Source organism: Phalacrocorax aristotelis, chromosome Z (genome assembly GCF_949628215.1).
Source record: "Phalacrocorax aristotelis chromosome Z, bGulAri2.1, whole genome shotgun sequence".
Lineage (NCBI taxonomy): Eukaryota > Metazoa > Chordata > Aves > Suliformes > Phalacrocoracidae > Phalacrocorax > Phalacrocorax aristotelis.
This window is the reverse complement of record NC_134311.1, coordinates 30,817,943-30,835,987: the sequence shown is the minus strand read 5'-3', so window position 1 is coordinate 30,835,987 and position 18,045 is coordinate 30,817,943. Positions and strand designations below refer to the sequence as shown.

The window sequence follows — 18,045 nt, the reverse complement described above, 5'->3', positions numbered from 1 at the left end:
TTCTGCTCTCACTGAAAATTGTATTAATATAATATATAATAATATATATATTAATATATATAATTAATAATATATAATAATAAATTAATAATATATAATAATATATAATACAATTCTTAATTTTTAGCATAAGTAATATGATTGAAGAAGCCTCATTATTTTTTAGATCTTGATTTAACACCTCATGATACAGCAATTTGAAGGTCTGGTTCTGTGTTCAGATTATTTAGATATTTGGCTTTAATGGTAGTCATAGCTAGAAAAGATACCTCAAAAATACATAGATCCAAATGGAAGAAGTACATTGTTGGCTGCATTTACTAAATTATGCTATTTGTTTTCTACTCCCACCTACCACTTTTGCAAAGGTTTTTCTTGAAATTCAGCTACCAATTCTCCATCTTCTCTGATGTCAATCAATTGCTCTTGCAACCTAATGAGAAGGTCTTGCACTTTGGTATTTTCAACAAATGGGTTCAAAACCCACTAAAGCTGTTCACTGATGAGATTTCTGCACAGGTCAGGTCAGGAAGTTCTCTTTGCAAGTTTATGTGTACAGATCGGACAGTTTTTATATGTGACACTTGCATTATTTTGGACACATAATTGCATAATGATTGAAACATTTCCAAATGTCCATTTTCAAAATGCTCTCAAACCATGACTTTCTTACAAAAAGTAGTTTCTGTATAACTCCTTGTTAAAAATGCCACCTTCCCCTTGAAGGGACAAATTATGAGTGTATTTTTTTTTTAAAGTATCTACTAGGTAGTACACTGCTGACAGTCTCTTGCCAACACAGCAAATGTCAGCAAACCTGGGAGACTTGCCTTTTTGTAAAAGAAAAATGTTTATGTTACCTTTATGCTCAACAACTCTTTTAAACACCCTGCCACGTAACTGGCAAAACTCTGTGCAATATAAAAAAATTTCATTGTTAGTCTATATCTCATTAAAAAGTATTGTTAAAAAAAAATCTACTATTTAAAGATCATTTCTGTAAAATTAACCACATCGATGATATCCTATAGAACTTTGTGCACTTCTGGCTCCAGTTTCTTTGCTGCAATAGATTGCCTATGGATAAGGCAGTGAATAAATTTCATGTGTGGCAACATCTCTGTAACCTTATTCCAGGATCCATTTTTATCCTAGTTAAAGCAACTGCTCCATAAGTGGAGTCTGCACTTACAGTTTTAATAAAAACATTGCTTTTAAAGAAGTAACTTACTGTTGAGGATATATCTACTCTAGCACATCCCTCCTTTAGTGTTTGACAATAAAGTAGTTCTTCCCGTATTTTATTATTGAAACAGAATCTAGCAAAAACTACAAGCTGAGACAAGTTAGGAACATCTGTACTTTCAGGCAACTGTACAGCAAGCCTCCCACACTGTGTAGTTTGTTATAACACTTGTTTCTTCAAATCTCCAGCAATGCTTTCTATGTGTCCTCCAACAGTATTTGCTGCCAAATGCATTTTAGTTTGTCACCATATTGTTTTCCAAATTTCAGACATTTTTTTTCAGGTCAGGAAGAACAAGTGTTTCCCTCACATACATCGCTTTTTGTCTTCACTATTAGGTAAGACTTCTACAACGAGGCATCTAAAGATTTATCATTAAGTTTACTGAAATTCTTTAAGTACCAGACTGAGTGCTGTATGACTTGAAACACTACCAAAAAAAGTAGTAAAGATTTTTTTTCATGTTCTACTTAGTTTTTAGAAGTCTTGCTAATCACAGTGGCTTCACACTATCCTTAGCTGATATCTCAAGGCACAATACACACTTAGGGCAATGTTTATTGTTAACAATGGTGGATGTAAATTTACATTTCAAAGTCCTCTTGAAAATTTTGAATATTTTTTGTCAGGTTTTTCAGATCTGATTAGAATATTATGCGTACTACAAGGTAAAAGCAATGGCAAAAAGTTCATACTAGGAGTCAGAGAAGTGTCAGCTCTTCCATTTTCTTGTTGTTTGCTTGTACTCGCATTATTAGCAATATTTTCAACCCGTGGTTTCTTTGCAGGAAATCTTTTTTAAGTAACTTGTCCATTCTGTGTTGGTTAGTATAGTTAAACTAGCTAATATAATCCATAAATCCACTTAAGCGGGCACACAAACTGCAAGGTGTCATAATATGATGAAAGTGAGAAAACAAGTGAGAATGCCACTGTCAACCCCTTTCATTGTTCATTGTAGAACACACCCACTCTTCCTGCAGGACCTGTGAATGTCTGAAATATGGACCGAGTGAGAACACCAGTGTCATGCAGTTTATTAAATATTAGTAAAGCTTCATTTCTTTCTTATTTTTCAGATTACACATGAATGGAAGTTCTAATATTTTCTTCCTGTGCCCCAATGGATTGCCTTGCAAAACCCCTGGGGTAAGGGCACCCCACTTCAGAGTCCACTGCACTGGCGTGATTCAAGGTAACAATACCAGATGTATTAGTAATATCTTAAAAATCTTAATGCATGTAATAATCAGAAATTTAAGTATTTGGTATTCAGAATATGGCCTTATGATTCTTAAAAAATGAGATAAAGTGCTTTGATTACCACCCACAATATTAAAAACCAAGTGATTATCCAAGTTTTCCACTATCCCCTACAAGAATGTAAATTTCTCTTGTTTTTAACTCCCTTCTATGCTGCTCATCTAACTGTGCACTGTAGTGGAAGGTATTATTTCCCTGTCCCCACATCCTTAAAATGTGTGCATCCACATGACTTCATAAAAAACTGTCAAGAATAAAGAAATGTTTAAAATATTCTGTGTGTCAGATGCATATTAGATAAGAAGCACCCTTCCATGATTAAGGAACAACTTAAATTCTCCCAATTAGTCTGGAAAAGAGCACTGTAATTATGCTGATTGCCTTGTTTTTGGATTAATTGCTGTGCTTTAAAAGACATGCATAAACGTGACCAAGTTGCTGAGGAAGTTTCTGTACCTAATGAGACAGGTGTAGCAGCAGCAGCCCCTGCTGCACTTGGTGGGGGCGTACCAGGTGGAGTTGTCTCTATCCCACTCTCTTCCATCATTTTCCTTCAGCTACAAAAAGCTGTGAGAAAAAAAAAAATATCTTGAGAAATAAGGGAAAAAGATTAAAAATTAGCACATAAAGGCCACAACACAGCACAGTGTTTTACATTCCTGAACAGAGCACATAATTCAAATGCCAAGTCAGAAAAAAGAAAAAAATTGACTCATCTCAAGCACAGAATTATCCAGTATGTCTCATTTCTCCTGTATCTTCCCTTTATTTTTAGCACTGTGATAATACCTCAAACTCCAAGCCTCTTTCTAAAAACCTTACTGTGCATGGCCAGTTACTGCTTCCAATATAGACTGGTGGTACTTACATGAGTAATAATAGAGAAGTAATAACACATCACAAAACCCATATCCCACTGCACAAAAAACTTAACCACGGGGTAGTATTTTGCTGCCTTATTGAGCTGGAGTAACTCAAAATAGGATATGCTATTTTCAGAGCTGATGCATGACAAGATGCGAAACGTGGCAAGAGGCAAGGCAGAAGACCAAAGTCTCTCCCCTTCTGGCAGCCAAGAACCATGACTACCCAAGAACTTGTAGCCCTCTTGGGCTTAAGTACTTCAGCAGGTGCTCCTGAGCATCACACCTGAGCACAAGCACCTTGCTGAATGCCACGAACAGTGGCATAGCTGGCAAGGACCCAGGAGTCCCAACTCTGCGACCTAAGGTCTAACCATGACCTTGTCTACCTTAAATCAGAAGTGTGTTCAGGTCAGCTAAATAAACCTACAGAAAAAAACAAATTAAACCAGATTAAAAAAAAACCACTTCCAACATGAATAAATTACACCGAAATTAATTCACGCTGAACAAGTTTTCGAGTACAATTTCTGTAAAATCCAAATACTGTACTGCTCTGGTGACACTATCAGAAGCGAAAGTAATTGAAAACTTTGGTCTTCATTTTGAAGGCCAGATTATGTTGGAAGTACCTTTTAACATCTATATACTACTAAAGAAATATACTACTTCTGGAAAACTAAAGCTATATTTTTGTTTTTAAATCTTAACGTAAAAGGGCTTAGGAGAAGAAAAAGAGACAGGAAAAAATTAAGACTTTCATGAACATCTGGAGATTTTGTTTTTCAGTGCAGAGGCAGCTAACAAAAAACGCTGCATCCTCTCAACTCTGGTAAAACAGACAGCAATGATTTGTACCGCTCCCTGAGGTAACAATTCTTAAGGAAATTTTAATGAAATAAAAATCCTATATAAAGTAAATATATGTATGAAAAATACACAGGTTCAAACATTTTCCACCATATCTACTCCATCAGCAGCTATGAGGACTGCCAGCTTATTCCCTTTAACAATTTACAGAGGAAAAGGCTTAAACAATGTGTTCAGTAAAAATATCTATGCGTATATATAAAGAGCTCCACTTACAAAAATACAAGGGGTTTCCTTTCTTTCAAAAAAAAAAAAATCCCTCATCACCTTATTGTTGTTTTACATGTGTATACAACTCTGAAGTTTCATATGGAGGAAAAATTACTGTTATTACCAAATTGAAAAATCAAAAAAGTAGGATGTCAGTGTTAGTCTTGACAGGCTTACAAAGAGTCCCCAAAACAAATGAGAGCATCGAAATTACATAGGAGAAATTTTAGTCCCTCTGACAAACCAGTATGCCTTGTGTAAGTAATTCAAGATTAAATGTTTCAGCCCAGCCTCAGAAAGCAAGTAAATGTGATTCATGTGCAGAACGCATCACGAAAACTTTTATGACAGAGGGATTTTAGGTTCTGAGTACATCTTCAACTCATTTTAAAGCTTTTCTTCAGATGGAATGAAAGGGTCAGTAATTGCCTGGTAGGGAACAGATGGTCCTTGCAGAATGAGTACTTATCATCCATTAGAAAGGAAGTGCAGTGTCTTCCGTTAAATTTCACTAAGCAGAAGAATTTGCAATAAGATTTTGTCTTTTAATAAAACTACAGTTTACATTCCCCCTCGTAGAAGTATTTCTAAAGCCGTTCTTCTAATTTTACACTGCAAAGCAAGAAAGAATTTTCCATTGTGCAACTAAAATAATCACCAGCCAAAACCTCCCAGAAACATTTTATCAAGGCTTTTAATCTGCTGCTTGATTTCACCTAATGTCATGATTAAAAACTGCTGAGAGGTGCTTACTACTTAAAATAAATACTGTGGCCATGTAGAATGATGGAAAGTTCCGCAGAGCAGCTTTTCAAAAGCTCCATACAATGCTTTTTCAAAGCTTCACAGAGCTATTAAAGTGGGGAGGAAGGAACAACAAGCCCCAAGAAGTAACCTAACCAACATCTGGAAAGTCAGGAATTAGTAGAAATGCAAATAACTCTGTAGTTGCTTTTCTCTATTAACTTTACAATGAAAAAAAATGAAGCAAGCATTAAACAGAAACAGCAATCCCGAGCTTTCAAAAATTAGGAGTCAGTTGCTAAAATATAAAAAAAACACACCATGGAACTGCCTTAAAATTGGAATTTTAAAAAAGCAACACAAAGATCAGTAGTTTCACATTTTCTCCTTTCACTTGTAAGCCTCTCTGGGAAAGCCAAGCATCTGCAAATCCAGCCTGGCCAGGAGATGGAAGCTTGAGAAGGGAATCGCACCAGTTGTAAGGCCGATTCCCACTCCCCCTCAGACTTTGCAAGTCCAGGAACACACCCCTAGCCAATGTGTCCCATTAAGCTGGATACCCTCAGAGTGATGCCCAGTCAGAAGCATACTGCTATCTGCCTTCTGTTATGGCTTAAAATTTTTTATTTGATCCTAATACATCCTTTATCTTCCATATATTCTCCATCACAATCAACTGGGGTTTTGCCACCAGCTAGGGAAAAGACGACCTCTCCCTACCTTTTGCTAGAAGAATAGACAAATTCATTTGCTCACATAATGCACAGCCGCAATAGCCTCCCACAGTATTTTCCTCCCACTCTCAATTTTTTCCTTAACTCTTTTCCCATTCCATCTACCCACCCCCATACCAATTAGAGAACCCTGACGCCTAAATGTTCCTATATTCTTTTCACTTTAGCTTACCCAACCACTCACACAGCCATCGATCTTATTATGAAGTCCTGACCTGGCAGGGACTAACACAAAGCCTGCACAAATAACACCTTTCCATACACTGAATTCTCAACATAAGCCAGTTGTAGTTTGCATGTCCTGCAGGAAAAAGCATAAATAATTTAAAAAAATAAGGTTAAGGAGAAAGATAAGATATGGGAGGATGGAATACACAAAAGGAAAGGAAAGTAAAAAGTACGGTAAGTGCAACGAGAAGCTGCTAGCTCATCATGTTGAAAGAATCCAGGACTACATATAATTAAAACTGATCCTACAGGATATACGTTTTAACCCTTGGATCTAAATGGCCTACCTGAAGCCATTTACATGTGAGAAACTGGGAAGCATTAGGGTGGAAGAAGAACATAGTGAGGAAAAAAAGAAAGCAATCCACGGACTATAACAGTGTTCAGTGCTGAACAAAGTTTCCAATAATGGTTTCCAACTTCCCTTAGGGGAGTTACAGGGAAAAAGCTCCCCAGTACGATCAGCTTACAAATCCTTCATGACTGCTGGGTGTGGAACTGGACTGTCTTTTCAGTGATTAAAAAGTAGTAATTCTACATAATCCAAGCCATAAACACGTCATTGGCAGCAAGTAGTGCCTGAAAATTCATCCTAACATCTTAAGGAAGCAACTTTTGTGCCTTCTTGAAAACTAAAAACTTTTGAATTACTAAATTGAAGAGAGAAAGGAGAAATGTGCAATTAGGTGAAAATAACAGCAGTACTGCCATCTAGTGATCTGTGATCAGAAATTGATTTCACAAATTTTACTAACTCACCACATTGAGCTAGCAGAAAATATTGTCTTATGCTTACATGAAAGTAAAAAAGAAGGGATATGGAAAAGAGAAATACACAAAAACACAGAAAAAACACATTCCCAACAATCAGTCATCATTAAAATAACCCCTTTAAGTAGAAGCATGAGTTTTGTTAGGCTTCCATCAATTATTTGGTTTTTTTAAAAAAATATCAGTACTAATGAAGATACTATAGGGATAATGTTAAACACCCACATTACACGAAGAAAATAGAGTATAACCACAAGGTCTATCCCCAGGTGACTGGTAACTATATTTTACTGATTCTTACCAGCTGAATCTCATCTAGCAACCTCAAGCTGAATCTCAGTCATCAACCCAATTCCCAAACACAAGGTCAGTGCATATTGAAGGGAAAACCAGGCTAAAACTCCAACTGAAATTTTAACAGGTCTCATGTTAAAAGCAGGAATGAAATAATTTGATTTAGAGAACAAAAGGCTGAACTGGCAAATTATTCATCTTTTGACTTATGTTTAATAGGAAGCAATTACATTTGCACTGATATTTTGCAGTAATCTTAATGACATAACCATACTTCAAATATGTTATTCAGGTTATTACTCTAAAATATAGAAATTCACAGTTGACGATAAATCTACCTACAAATGGACATTAGCAAATCTCACGTGGATAAAAAACATATTAGCTAGAAATCAGTCATACTTCAGAGTTTATGAGCCCATATTTTCAGTCACCCTTAATTAATCCCTTCTTGTATTTCAGTAGATATTGCTAATAAAAAACCCCCACAATATACTTCAGAACCCTAAGAGGCAAAACTATTCTCTAAACAGAGCCTAAAATGAAACAATAACAGAGCTGGAATACTAAATTAAAATGCAGTTAAACTTCCCATCTTTAATCAGAACAGGTATAACTATTTTAAATTAAGTGTGTGGAACAGTACTGTTTACTCACATTGTTAATGGCTAAGCACAAATTGACAACTGTCCAGAATAAGTAGCAGTCATTTATTTGACAAATCAGTTGTTTGGAGCCATTCCCAGTGCAAAAACCTCTTCAAATAAAATGCTACATCTTAGGTTGCATTAACTGATAGACAGATTCACAGGCATACAGTTCTATTCAACATGAGAGAAGTCAAAGGGAAAAAAAGCCCAAGAACTCAAAGATGCAAACGAGAGAGGCTAAAAACAGAATGACCAAGAAGAAAGCAAGAAAGAAAATTACAAAAGAAAAACCTTCAGCTACCAAAGATGGAGTGAAGCTGACATCGATCAAAAGAAAACACTCATCATAAAAAATGAACAAACAGAACATCATAGAGTTGAACAGTTAGTATATTAAAGTTTCATCTGAAAATCTCCTCACATCGGTTTATTCCTTTCAGAAAGGACCAGCACAAAGTCAGGGATAAAACCTCCTTCAGACTCTCACCTGTTAGACACAGGCAGGTCCCAGAGAACACACAAAGCCTCACTGAAGCCAAACCAAGGGCACAGAGGGATCATTAGTTTAATCACCTGATATTAAATGACTTGTTCTAAAGGCCAAAGCCTTAAAGAGAGGTAATCAGGAAAGTGGGGGGTGAGCGTGTGTGTGTGTAAGACAAGACAACTCTCCTATACCTGGTTTATATTCATAGCATAAATAATCACAACACCCGCATCACTTCTTCACCTTTAAAAAAACCCCAAAAGTCTCTTTACCAAGCATAATCCAGTATGCCTCAGACCTAACACAGTACCAAGATATGTCAAAACATCAGGCACAACAGAAGGGGTTGGCCTTGTCTCAAGACCACTGCAGATAGAGTTATCGTAGTCCATTGATTCCATAAAAAATTGAAAGTTCCACTTTTCTAAAAGCCTCCTAATCTCTGAGAATTATTTTGTTTCCCACATTCTCGGTGCCACCTCCAATTGCCAGGATTTGTTCCAGACCACACTCACCCTTACTATCAAATATTTGTTTTTAAATATCACAAAGCTTATATAGCTCCACGGACCACTTAGTCCCAGATCACTGATGACCACAGTTAGAGAACTAGTACCTGATCTAGTATACAATGTTAGATACGTCTAATAAAACCATCAAATAAACAGCTAAACAAAACTATGTACCAGTTTGCACTGATAGCTATGATGTAATATAAATATGATGTGATGCAACAGCTCCAGCACTTTCACAGGTTTTTTCCCAAAAATAAATGTTTTTTCATGTGACAATAAAAATAAATAAATCATCTAAATAAAGGGCAAATCACTTCAACAATGCCAGAGATAATAACTAATAAAACTCCTGAAGCGTTGCTTCTATCAGATACTAACACAGGTGAGGGATTCACACTGTCGATCACGCTAATTCAAGCTGAAACCACACGGTTTTATTAGGACCAGCATTTCTATCCCCAGCTGCAAGGCTGGAACATGCAGCCCCGAGGCCAGGCACCCAAAGTCTCCACACAGTGCCTGGAGGAAGCTTGGTCGCTCGGAGGGTGACTCAGAAAAGCAGAACAACATCCATGAGCGAGCACATACCGGGGCCAGCCGGCTGGAAAGCCTATGGAGTGCTGGTCCATGACTGTGTTTGCAATAGCACCAGTCACTGAGGCAGCAACGAGTCCTGCTGTAAGGGCTCTGATTTGCATTCGTAGCCCACGACAAGACCCAAAGTGCGTTCCAGTCAGCACGGGGGACAGGAGCCGCTGCTGCCCTTTAGAAGGACAAGACGGTTCAGAACGAAAGAAATAAACCAGAGCGCTCACAGCAGGGCCGGGCCCCCGACTGCTCTTCGTGACCGCGCCGGCTGCGGGACCGGCGCCCTGCAGCCCCAGGTGTGCCGCCCGCGGGGGAAAGCGCCCCACCGGCAGGTACCGGGGCGGCTCCCTCCCGGCGCTCAGCCCGGGGCCTCCTGGCACACGCGGGCCGCCAGAGCCAGGCGGAGCGCCGCGGATCCTGCCGGCCATCCCCACCGCCGCCCCAGCCGGGAAACACCTCAGCGCCACAGCCTCCCGCGCCGCCCCCCGCCCCAACCTCCGCACCTGCCCCAGCCGCTTCGGGCCCCAACGGCACCCAACGGCCGCAAGCGGCAGCGCCGAAAAGCCACTGCTGCGGGACGCCGCCGCCGCCGCCCGGCCTAGCCAAGCCCTCCAGCCACTCCCTCCCCACCGCCGGGGACGACGGGTGCCAACGCGTTCCCTCCGCCCGCCGCGACATGGCATGACAGGACACGACCCGACAGGTGGCATCACTGAGCCCAACCGCCAGAGCCCGTCGCCGCCCGACCGCGCTCGCCTGGAGGGGAAGCCGCGCCAGGGGCTGCCCACAGGTACCCACCGGCTCCGCCGACTACAGCTCCCAGCAGCCGCAGCACTGCCGCGCCCCTCCACGCCCCACCCCGCCACGCCACGCCACGTCTCCGGCGGCGCTGCCCCAGCGACGGAGCGGGCCCCGCGCCCCTTCCACCGCCTTGCCGCCACCGCCCACCTGGCCGCCCCTGGGTGCAGGGCAGCGACTCCTTCGACCCCGGCGGGGTCGCTGCTCCTTGCCCGCCGGGCCCTTCCCGCCGATCGCTCCCGGCCCACAAAATGGCGGCGGCAGGAAGTGGGGCGACTCTCCTGCCACGTTCGCGGGCGGCCGCCGGCGGGGCGGGGCGCGGGCTTCGTATCCATTCCCCGCCTTCTCTACACCCGGTATTTGTGCGCCGTCTGAAGCTCACGACTGAGCGAGTGGCAGCAGTCCCTCTGCCGTCTTGGTCTGGCTACCTGGGAGACAAAGTGATGGACTTAAATTCTACAGCCTTAAGGAGCTGTAAAAAGTGCCATTAGGCACTCTTTCCTACATGTCTAATCGTGGTAATTGGTATTTTAGTTACCTGTAACTACATACGTATTTATAGCTATATATATATACACTTGAGAGAGTCAACAGTACCTTCCAGTTTAGTGTCATCAGCAAACTTATTAATGGTGCATTCCACTCCTGCCTTCAAACCATCGATAAAAATATTGGATGGAACCGGCCCTGGAATTGAGCCCAGATGAGCAGCGCTGATGACTGTCCACCAGCCAGGTGTAGCCCCATTCACTACAACCTCTTGAGCCCTGCTGTTCAGCCAGTTCTTCACCCAGCGCAGTGTGCACCTGCTTATCTCACAGCTGGGCAGCTTGTCCAGAAGGATGAGGTGAAGGACAGTGTCAAAAGCCTCCCTAAAATCCCAAAAAGCCACATCTGCTGCCTTCCCTTCACCTACTAAGCAGGTGACCTTATTAGAGAAGGGTATCAGATCAGTTCAACAGAGCTCTCCCTCTGTGAACCCATGTTGACTGTGCCTGCTCACTACATTGTCCCTGAAATACCTTTCAGTAGCACTGAGAAGGATCATCTCCATAATTTTTCCAGGTACTGCGGTTAGACTTAACAGGTCTGTAGGTCCCTGGGTCTTCCCTCATGCCCTTGTAAGTGGGACTAATGTGTGCCAGCTTCCAGGCAGGAGGGATCTCTCCAGATGTCACAGAATTACAGAATGGTAGGGGTTGGAAGGGACCTCTGGAGATCAACTTGTTCAACCCCCCTGCTTGAGCAGGTACACCCAGAGCAGGGGGCGCAGGAAAGCATCCAGGTGGGTTTTGAATGTCTCCAGGGACGGAGGCTTCACAACTTCCCTGGGCAGCCTCTTCCAGTGCTCTGGCACCCTCACAGGAAAGAAGTTTTTTTCTCATATTGAGGTGGAACTTCCTGTGTTCCAGCTTGCGCCCATCATTGAGCACTATTGAAAAGAGCCTAGTCCCATCATCCTGACACCCGCCCTTTAGATATTTATAGGTACTGATGAAATCCCCCCTCAGTCTTCTCTTCTTCAGGCTGAACAAACCCAAGCCTCTCAGCCTTTCCTCATAAGGGAGATGCTCCTGTCCCCTGATCTTCTTCATAGGTCTCCACTGGACTTTCTCAAGCAGTTCTGCGTCCTTCTTGAACCGGGGGAACCCAAAACCGGACACAGCACTCCAAATCCATTCTCACTAGGGCAGAGTAGAGGGGGAGGATAACCTCCCTCAATCTGCATTCAATCCTTTCAATGCAGCCCAGGATACCAATGGCCTTCTTGGCCACAAGGGCACATTGCTGGCTCATGGTCAGCTTGTTGTCCACCAGCACGCCCAGGTCTTTCTCAACAGAGCCACTTTCCGGTATGTCAGCCCCCAGCCTGTACTGGTGCATGGGGTTGTTTGTCCCCAGGTGCAGGACCTTGCATTTGCTCTTGTTGAATTTCATCAGGTTCCCCTCACCCCAGCTCTCCAGCCTGTCCAGGCCTCGCTGGATGGCAGCACAGCCTTCCGGCATATCAGCCAGCTTGGTATCATCAGCGAACTTGCTGAGGTTATACTCTATCCCATCATCCAGGTCATTAATGAATATATTTAATAGGACTGGACCCAGCACAGACCCCTGGGGAACACCACTAGTTACACGCCTCCATCCAGACTCTGCTCTGTTGATAACAGCCCTCTGAGTTCTGTTGTTGGGCCAGTTCTCTGTCCACCTCACTGTCCACTCATCCAACCCACACTTTCTTAGCTTGTCTGTGAGGATGTTATGGGAGACAGTATCAAATGGCTTACTGAAGTCAAGATAGACAGCATCCACTGGTCTCCTTTCATCGACCCAGCCAGTCATGCCATCATAGAAGGCTATCAGGTTGGCCAAGCATGGTCTTCCCTTGGTGAATCCATGTTGACTACTTCTGATAACCTTCTTGTTCTCTACATGCCTGGAGATGACCTCCAGAATGAACTGCTCCATCACCTTTCCAGGGATGGAGGTGAGGCTGACTGGTATATAGTTTTCCAGGTCCTCCTTCTTGCCCTTTTTGAAGATTGGAGTGACATTTGCTTTCCTCCAGTCCTCGGGCACCTCTCCTGTCCTCCACGACCTTTCAAAGATGATGGAGAGTGGCTTGGCAAGAACATCCGCCAGCTCCTTCAGCACCCGTGGGTGCATCCCATTGGGGCCCATGGATTTGTGAGGATCCAGTTTGCATAGGTGATCTCTGACCCAATCCTTCTCAACCAATAGTAAGTCTTTCGTTCTCCAGATGTCCAAGACCTGTGGTAGATGATAGAGAAGCATCCTGCTGTAACATCTGTACCTTCTTCAGTACTCTGGGATGAATCCCACCAGGCCCCATGGACTTGTGAACGTTCAACAGATACAACTGACCCCTCATAATTTCAGGGTCCACAGATGGAAAGTCATGTTCCCACAGTCATGTTCCTCTAACTCAGAGGACCAGGTAGCCCAAGATCTATCATTAGTATTAAACACTGAGGCAAAAAAAGCATTGAATGCCTCCGCTTTTGCTGCACTCTATTTCCCAGGGGACCACCTTCATCAAGGATCAGCCCAATGTTTTCCTCCTCTTGCTGTTAACATACTTTAAAAGCCCTTTCTTATGCTCTAGCGCACACTGGCCAGTTTCAACTCAAGTTGACCTTTGGCCTTACATGCCACTGGGACTTGGGTCTTTGGAGCCTGGCAGTAGCTCTTGGTGCCAAACCCAGCGTCTGCTTTCTGTCCCTCCCCTCATCCTGCGTGGCTGGTCATGGAGGTGTGTAAGAGGAGAGCAAGATCCCCTGGGGAGCACGGAGAAGATGCACTGCCATTGCTGCAGGGTTCACTCACAGCTGAGAGGAGCTGTGGTGGGGGGAGTCCTGCAGAAAGCCTGTGATGGGGAGGGCTGGGTGGTGGTGGTGAGGGGTGCTGGGGAACCGATGGAGCCTATGTGCCAAAGAGGGGTCCTTTCCAGGTGGGGGAGAAGAAATGCCAGTGCCAAGGCTGGAGCTGGAAGAGCAGGAAGAAAGCCTGTGCTTGAGGGCAGCAGCATGTCCACCTTTCTTAGCTTGTGTCCCCATAACTCTTGACTGAGGGGAAAGAGGGCCCGGCAAGGGGCAGGCAACACAACTCAGTGGTGTTCAGATCAGTGCAAAGAGGCCCTTCAGGTCCCTAGGACCAGGTCCTCTGGTGCTCAAACTGGGGAAAGGGGCCCTGCCAGAGCAGAGCCCCAAGACCCACGGCACTGTGCTCTGTGGAGAAATGCGCTCAGAGAGCAAGGTCCGGCCCCATGATAGTGAAAGCAGGGCAACAAGGCTGTGTAAGACCAGAGGGAGAAGCCCCACAGCACTCTGCTAAGGACAAGGAAAGGAAATGGTGGGCATAGCCCCAGGAAAAGGGGGAGAAAGCAGCATGGGTGGGGACAGCAATGCCAGCTGCACTGGTAGTAACACTGAGGCTTTTTCTGCAGTATTGAAGCCTTTATTTTCTTTTTCTGTCTGACAATTACACTTAGAGGGCCCAGAGCCCTTAACAGCCAGCACGTGCCCCAGCTGCTGGCCCAGCCCTGGTTTTGGCAGCTTGTGGGACCTTGTTCTAGTGCTGCTGGCGGGGGGGCCTCTTGGAGGGTGGAGAGGACTCCTGGGAGCTCCCCTGCGCCCTCCTCTTCGGGGGTCGCCGTGGCCTCCCAGGGGTGCCCTCACTGTCCTGGCTGGAAGTAGATGGATGTGCCACGGCTTCCTCGGGCCCCTGCTGGGGCTCTTCCTGCTCGCTGGGGATGGGAATGGGGGCAGAGGGAGGTCTGCTGGGACCCCCACAAAGGGCAGCAGCTGAGGTGCTGGGGAGGTCATCCGTGTTGGCTCCTTCAGGGCTGTTGGAGGGGACCGGGCCAAGTGGGGAAGACCCACCTTGGGAGGCAGAGGGGCCAGGGACAGCTGTGGTGCTGCCTTCCCACTCCTCGGCAGCACGACCATCCTCCAGGCCCAGCAGATGGCGGGCCTCCGCACTGCAGCATTGCACGGTGACATCAATAATCCGGCGTACAAATGTCACTGTGTGGTTTTGGAGGTAGGTCGACAGCAGCTGGACCAGTAGATATTCATCCAGCCCAAAGAAGACCAGGAGCGGCATGACTAGGTCCTCCACTATGGCTGCCCGTGAATGCTGGTTCCCAAAGATCACTCCCAGCTCCTGGCGCACCCAAGGTAGAACAGAATGGAGGAGAGCTGGGTGGTCCTGGAAAAGGGATGCCCACCTGTTGGCCTCAATGCCACCCAGAGGAGCCCTGGGCACCAGCCCCACAGGCTGGTGTTCTGTTGCTGCAGGGCTGTGGGCAGCTGGATGGCCAGGAGCTCCTCCTGCTCGGCGGCCGACAACTGATGACACCACAGGTGCCATGACAACATGCTTCTTAAAGTAATTATCTGCCCTCTGCGAGTGCATGATGGAGCGGATCCTCCTCTTGCAGAGGGGGCACTCAGGCTTGCTCTTAGCCCACTGCACGATGCACAGGTAGCAGAATCGGTGGAGGCATGGTGTCACATAGCTGGGCTCCTCCCAGCTGTCCAGGCAGATGGGACAACGGTCCTCCATCTCTGCATCCATGCTCTCCATGAGCTGCGGTGGGCTGGGGGGAGCTGCAATGTTGAGGCACTCCCTCCCACTGACTCTGCAGCAGCAGGTATCACACTAGAAAAGGAAGAGTCCAGGGTCACTGGCTAGTGTGAGAAGGGGTTGAATAAATGCCCAGGTCCCTCCAGGAGGAAACCCTCCCAGCTCCCCACGGTGAGGTGTCCCGTCCCTCCCAGCTCACCTTGCTGCCACGAGCACACCTCCTGCGTGCCCCAGCAGTGCTACCTGCACTGGTAGTAACACTGAGTCTGCCTCTGCTGTTCTGAGGCATTTATTTTCTGTTCCTGCCTGATAATTAGAGGGCCTGGAACCCTTGACAGCTGGTACCTGCCCCAGGTGCTGGCCCCGCCCTTGTTTAGGCAGCTCCTAGGGCCCCGTTCTAGTGCTGCCTGCAGGTGGACCTCTTGGAGAGCTGGGAGGAGTCTTGGGACCTCCCCTGGGCCCTCCTTTACAGGGGTTGCCATGGCCTCCCAGGGGTGCAGTCACTGCCCCAGCTGGGAGTGGAGGGACCTGCCACAGCCTCCCCCCAATCCTCCTGCCACTGCTCCTGCTCCCCATGGATGGGAACAGGGGCATTGTGGTAGCTGCTGGGCCCCCACAAAGAGCAGCAGCTGAGGTGCTGGGGTGCTCCTGCTCCTCCTGGTGGTCTTGCAGAGGCCTGGTGGAGGGGGCTGGGCCAGCAGCAGGAGGCCCCTCTGGGAGGCAGAAAGATGAGGGGCATCCACAAGGCTGCCCTCCCGCTCCCCAGCAGCATGGCTGTCTTCCAGGCCCAGCAGCTGGTGAGCCTCCCTGCTGCAGTGCTGCACAGCAACATTGATGAGCTGCTGTACGAATGTCACCGCGCACTTCCTGTGTCTGTCCTGCAGCAGGTGAACCAGGACCTCTTCGTTTAGCCCAAAAAGGTTCAGGACGCAGATGATAAGGTCCTCCAGCATGGCTGCGGTTGAAGGCTCTGCTGCAAAGATCAGCCCCAGCTGCTGTTGCAGCCAGGGCAGAAAGCATTGGAGGAGAGTTGGGTGGTCGCCGAAGAGTGATGCCCAGGTGTTGGGCTGGAGGCCACCCACTGGAGCCCAGAGTGCTGAATCCACCCCTAGTGGCCAGAGTGTTACAGGCTGGTGGGGGATGTGGGTGGCTGGTTGTCTTGGTGCTTCTCCTGCCTGGCGGGTGCCAGGCAATGCTGATGCCAACCCAGCTGCTCTGATGACCACCTCTTCAAAGTTATTGTCAGCCTGCACCGAGTGCATGATGGACTGCACTCTCCTCTTGCAGAGGGGGCACTCGGGCTTGCTCTCAGCCTACCGCACGATGCACGGGTAGCAGAACTGGTGGAGGCACGGCATCACATAAGCAGCATCATCCCAGCTGTCCAGGCATACTGGACAGCGGTCGCCTCGCTCCGTGGCCATGCCCTCCACATGCTGCAGTGGGCTCTAGGGAGCTGGGGATGGTCAACACTCCCTCTCACTGGTTCTGCAGCAGCAGGTGTCACACTAGAAAAGGAAAACAGGCCAGGGTCATTGGCTGGGGTGTGGAGCGGTGGCAACAATGCCCAGATCTCTCCAGAAGGAAACCCTCTCAGCTCCCCACGGTGAGGTTTCCCCTGGTAGCTCGCCTCTGCTCCCACGAGCGCACCTCCTGCGTGCCCTGGCTGCCTGAACCTGGCAGGGCCGGGAACAATCCTCTGAGGGCTCTGGGGTCAGCCACAGAGAGCTGCAAGGAACAACTCCCCAATGCAGGCACCAGCACCGAGGCCTCACTCAGCACTCCAGCCTTGCGAACTGCTCAGCTGGAGTGTGGGCACCAGCCACCTGTGTGCGACTCGGCGCCCGGGTAGAAGCAGCGAGGGACGCCTGGGCACAGTCCATCCTAGGTGTTGTCACAGCCCATCACCCAGTAACATCAGAACTTATTGCTTGGAATGTTACTGTCCATTGCTTGGGGATGTCACAATGGGTCATCCTGGCCCATGGTGCTCGTCCCGGCAGCGCTGCTGCCCTAGCAGACGTCTCTGGGGTTACCACAACACCACTACAACTCCATCCCCCCATCTCTTGTCTGGTGCTCAGCATCGGTGTGTTACGCCAGCTGCCAAGGCCTGGGTTGTGTCTCCCCAGTGCCCTGTCTGGTTGCCCTAGGCATAGCAGGCGTCTGCAGGCACATGCACCAAGGGGGTTCACTTGGTAACACCTCGTGCCTCCCTGGGAGGCTGCAGGACAAGGTCCCACAGGCTCTCCCCACAGACCACCACTGCTGGCCAGCCCTCTGGGCTCCCGATTCCTCCCACGGTGGGTCACAGGCAGCACTTAGTCAAGCCCTGGTGGGTTTTTCCCCTCATTCTCTCCTCCTGATCCAAATCATTCTATGTTTCTATGATTATATGATTAGTTCTTAATGTCAAATCTCTCATCCTTGACCAAACTGTGATAATAAAGAACAACTTCCCACACCATCTATATCTAGCCAGTGTTTCAGATTAATCTTAGAGGGTCAGAGTTACAAACCAGAAATTACAATATGTTATCCCCTGAATGCCCTATTTGTACTTTTGTTACTGGCTTTTAAATGATTAATCCAAGGCTGTTATCCTATTGAAAAGGGGAAACGCCTTGGTTTTGGCAACTCAGCTCCCCATCTTTCTCAAAGTTAAAGCTTTAAGCATT

The 18,045-nt window shown here is 46.5% G+C and overlaps 1 protein-coding gene across 5 annotated transcripts in view; it reads right to left on the bottom strand.

Moving 5' to 3' along the window:
* The window catches only part of PRRC1 (proline rich coiled-coil 1), a 34,758-nt gene extending 24,241 nt beyond the window's left edge, over nt 1-10,517 (bottom strand). Inside the window, exons 1-2 of one of the 5 annotated variants that reach the window (XM_075078166.1) lie at nt 10,412-10,517; nt 2,966-3,076 (exon numbers count right to left, since the gene is read on the bottom strand). In XM_075078166.1, the coding sequence (XP_074934267.1) occupies nt 2,966-3,056 (91 nt within the window). In that variant the 5' untranslated portion in view covers nt 3,057-3,076; nt 10,412-10,517. Of the gene's footprint in view, nt 1-2,965; nt 3,077-9,463; nt 9,590-9,966; nt 10,081-10,219; nt 10,323-10,411 lie in introns of those variants that run through there. The other 4 variants (XM_075078168.1, XM_075078170.1, XM_075078167.1 and 1 more) reach the window with 4 other exon arrangements.
* Nucleotides 10,518-18,045: the final 7,528 nt, after the last annotated feature.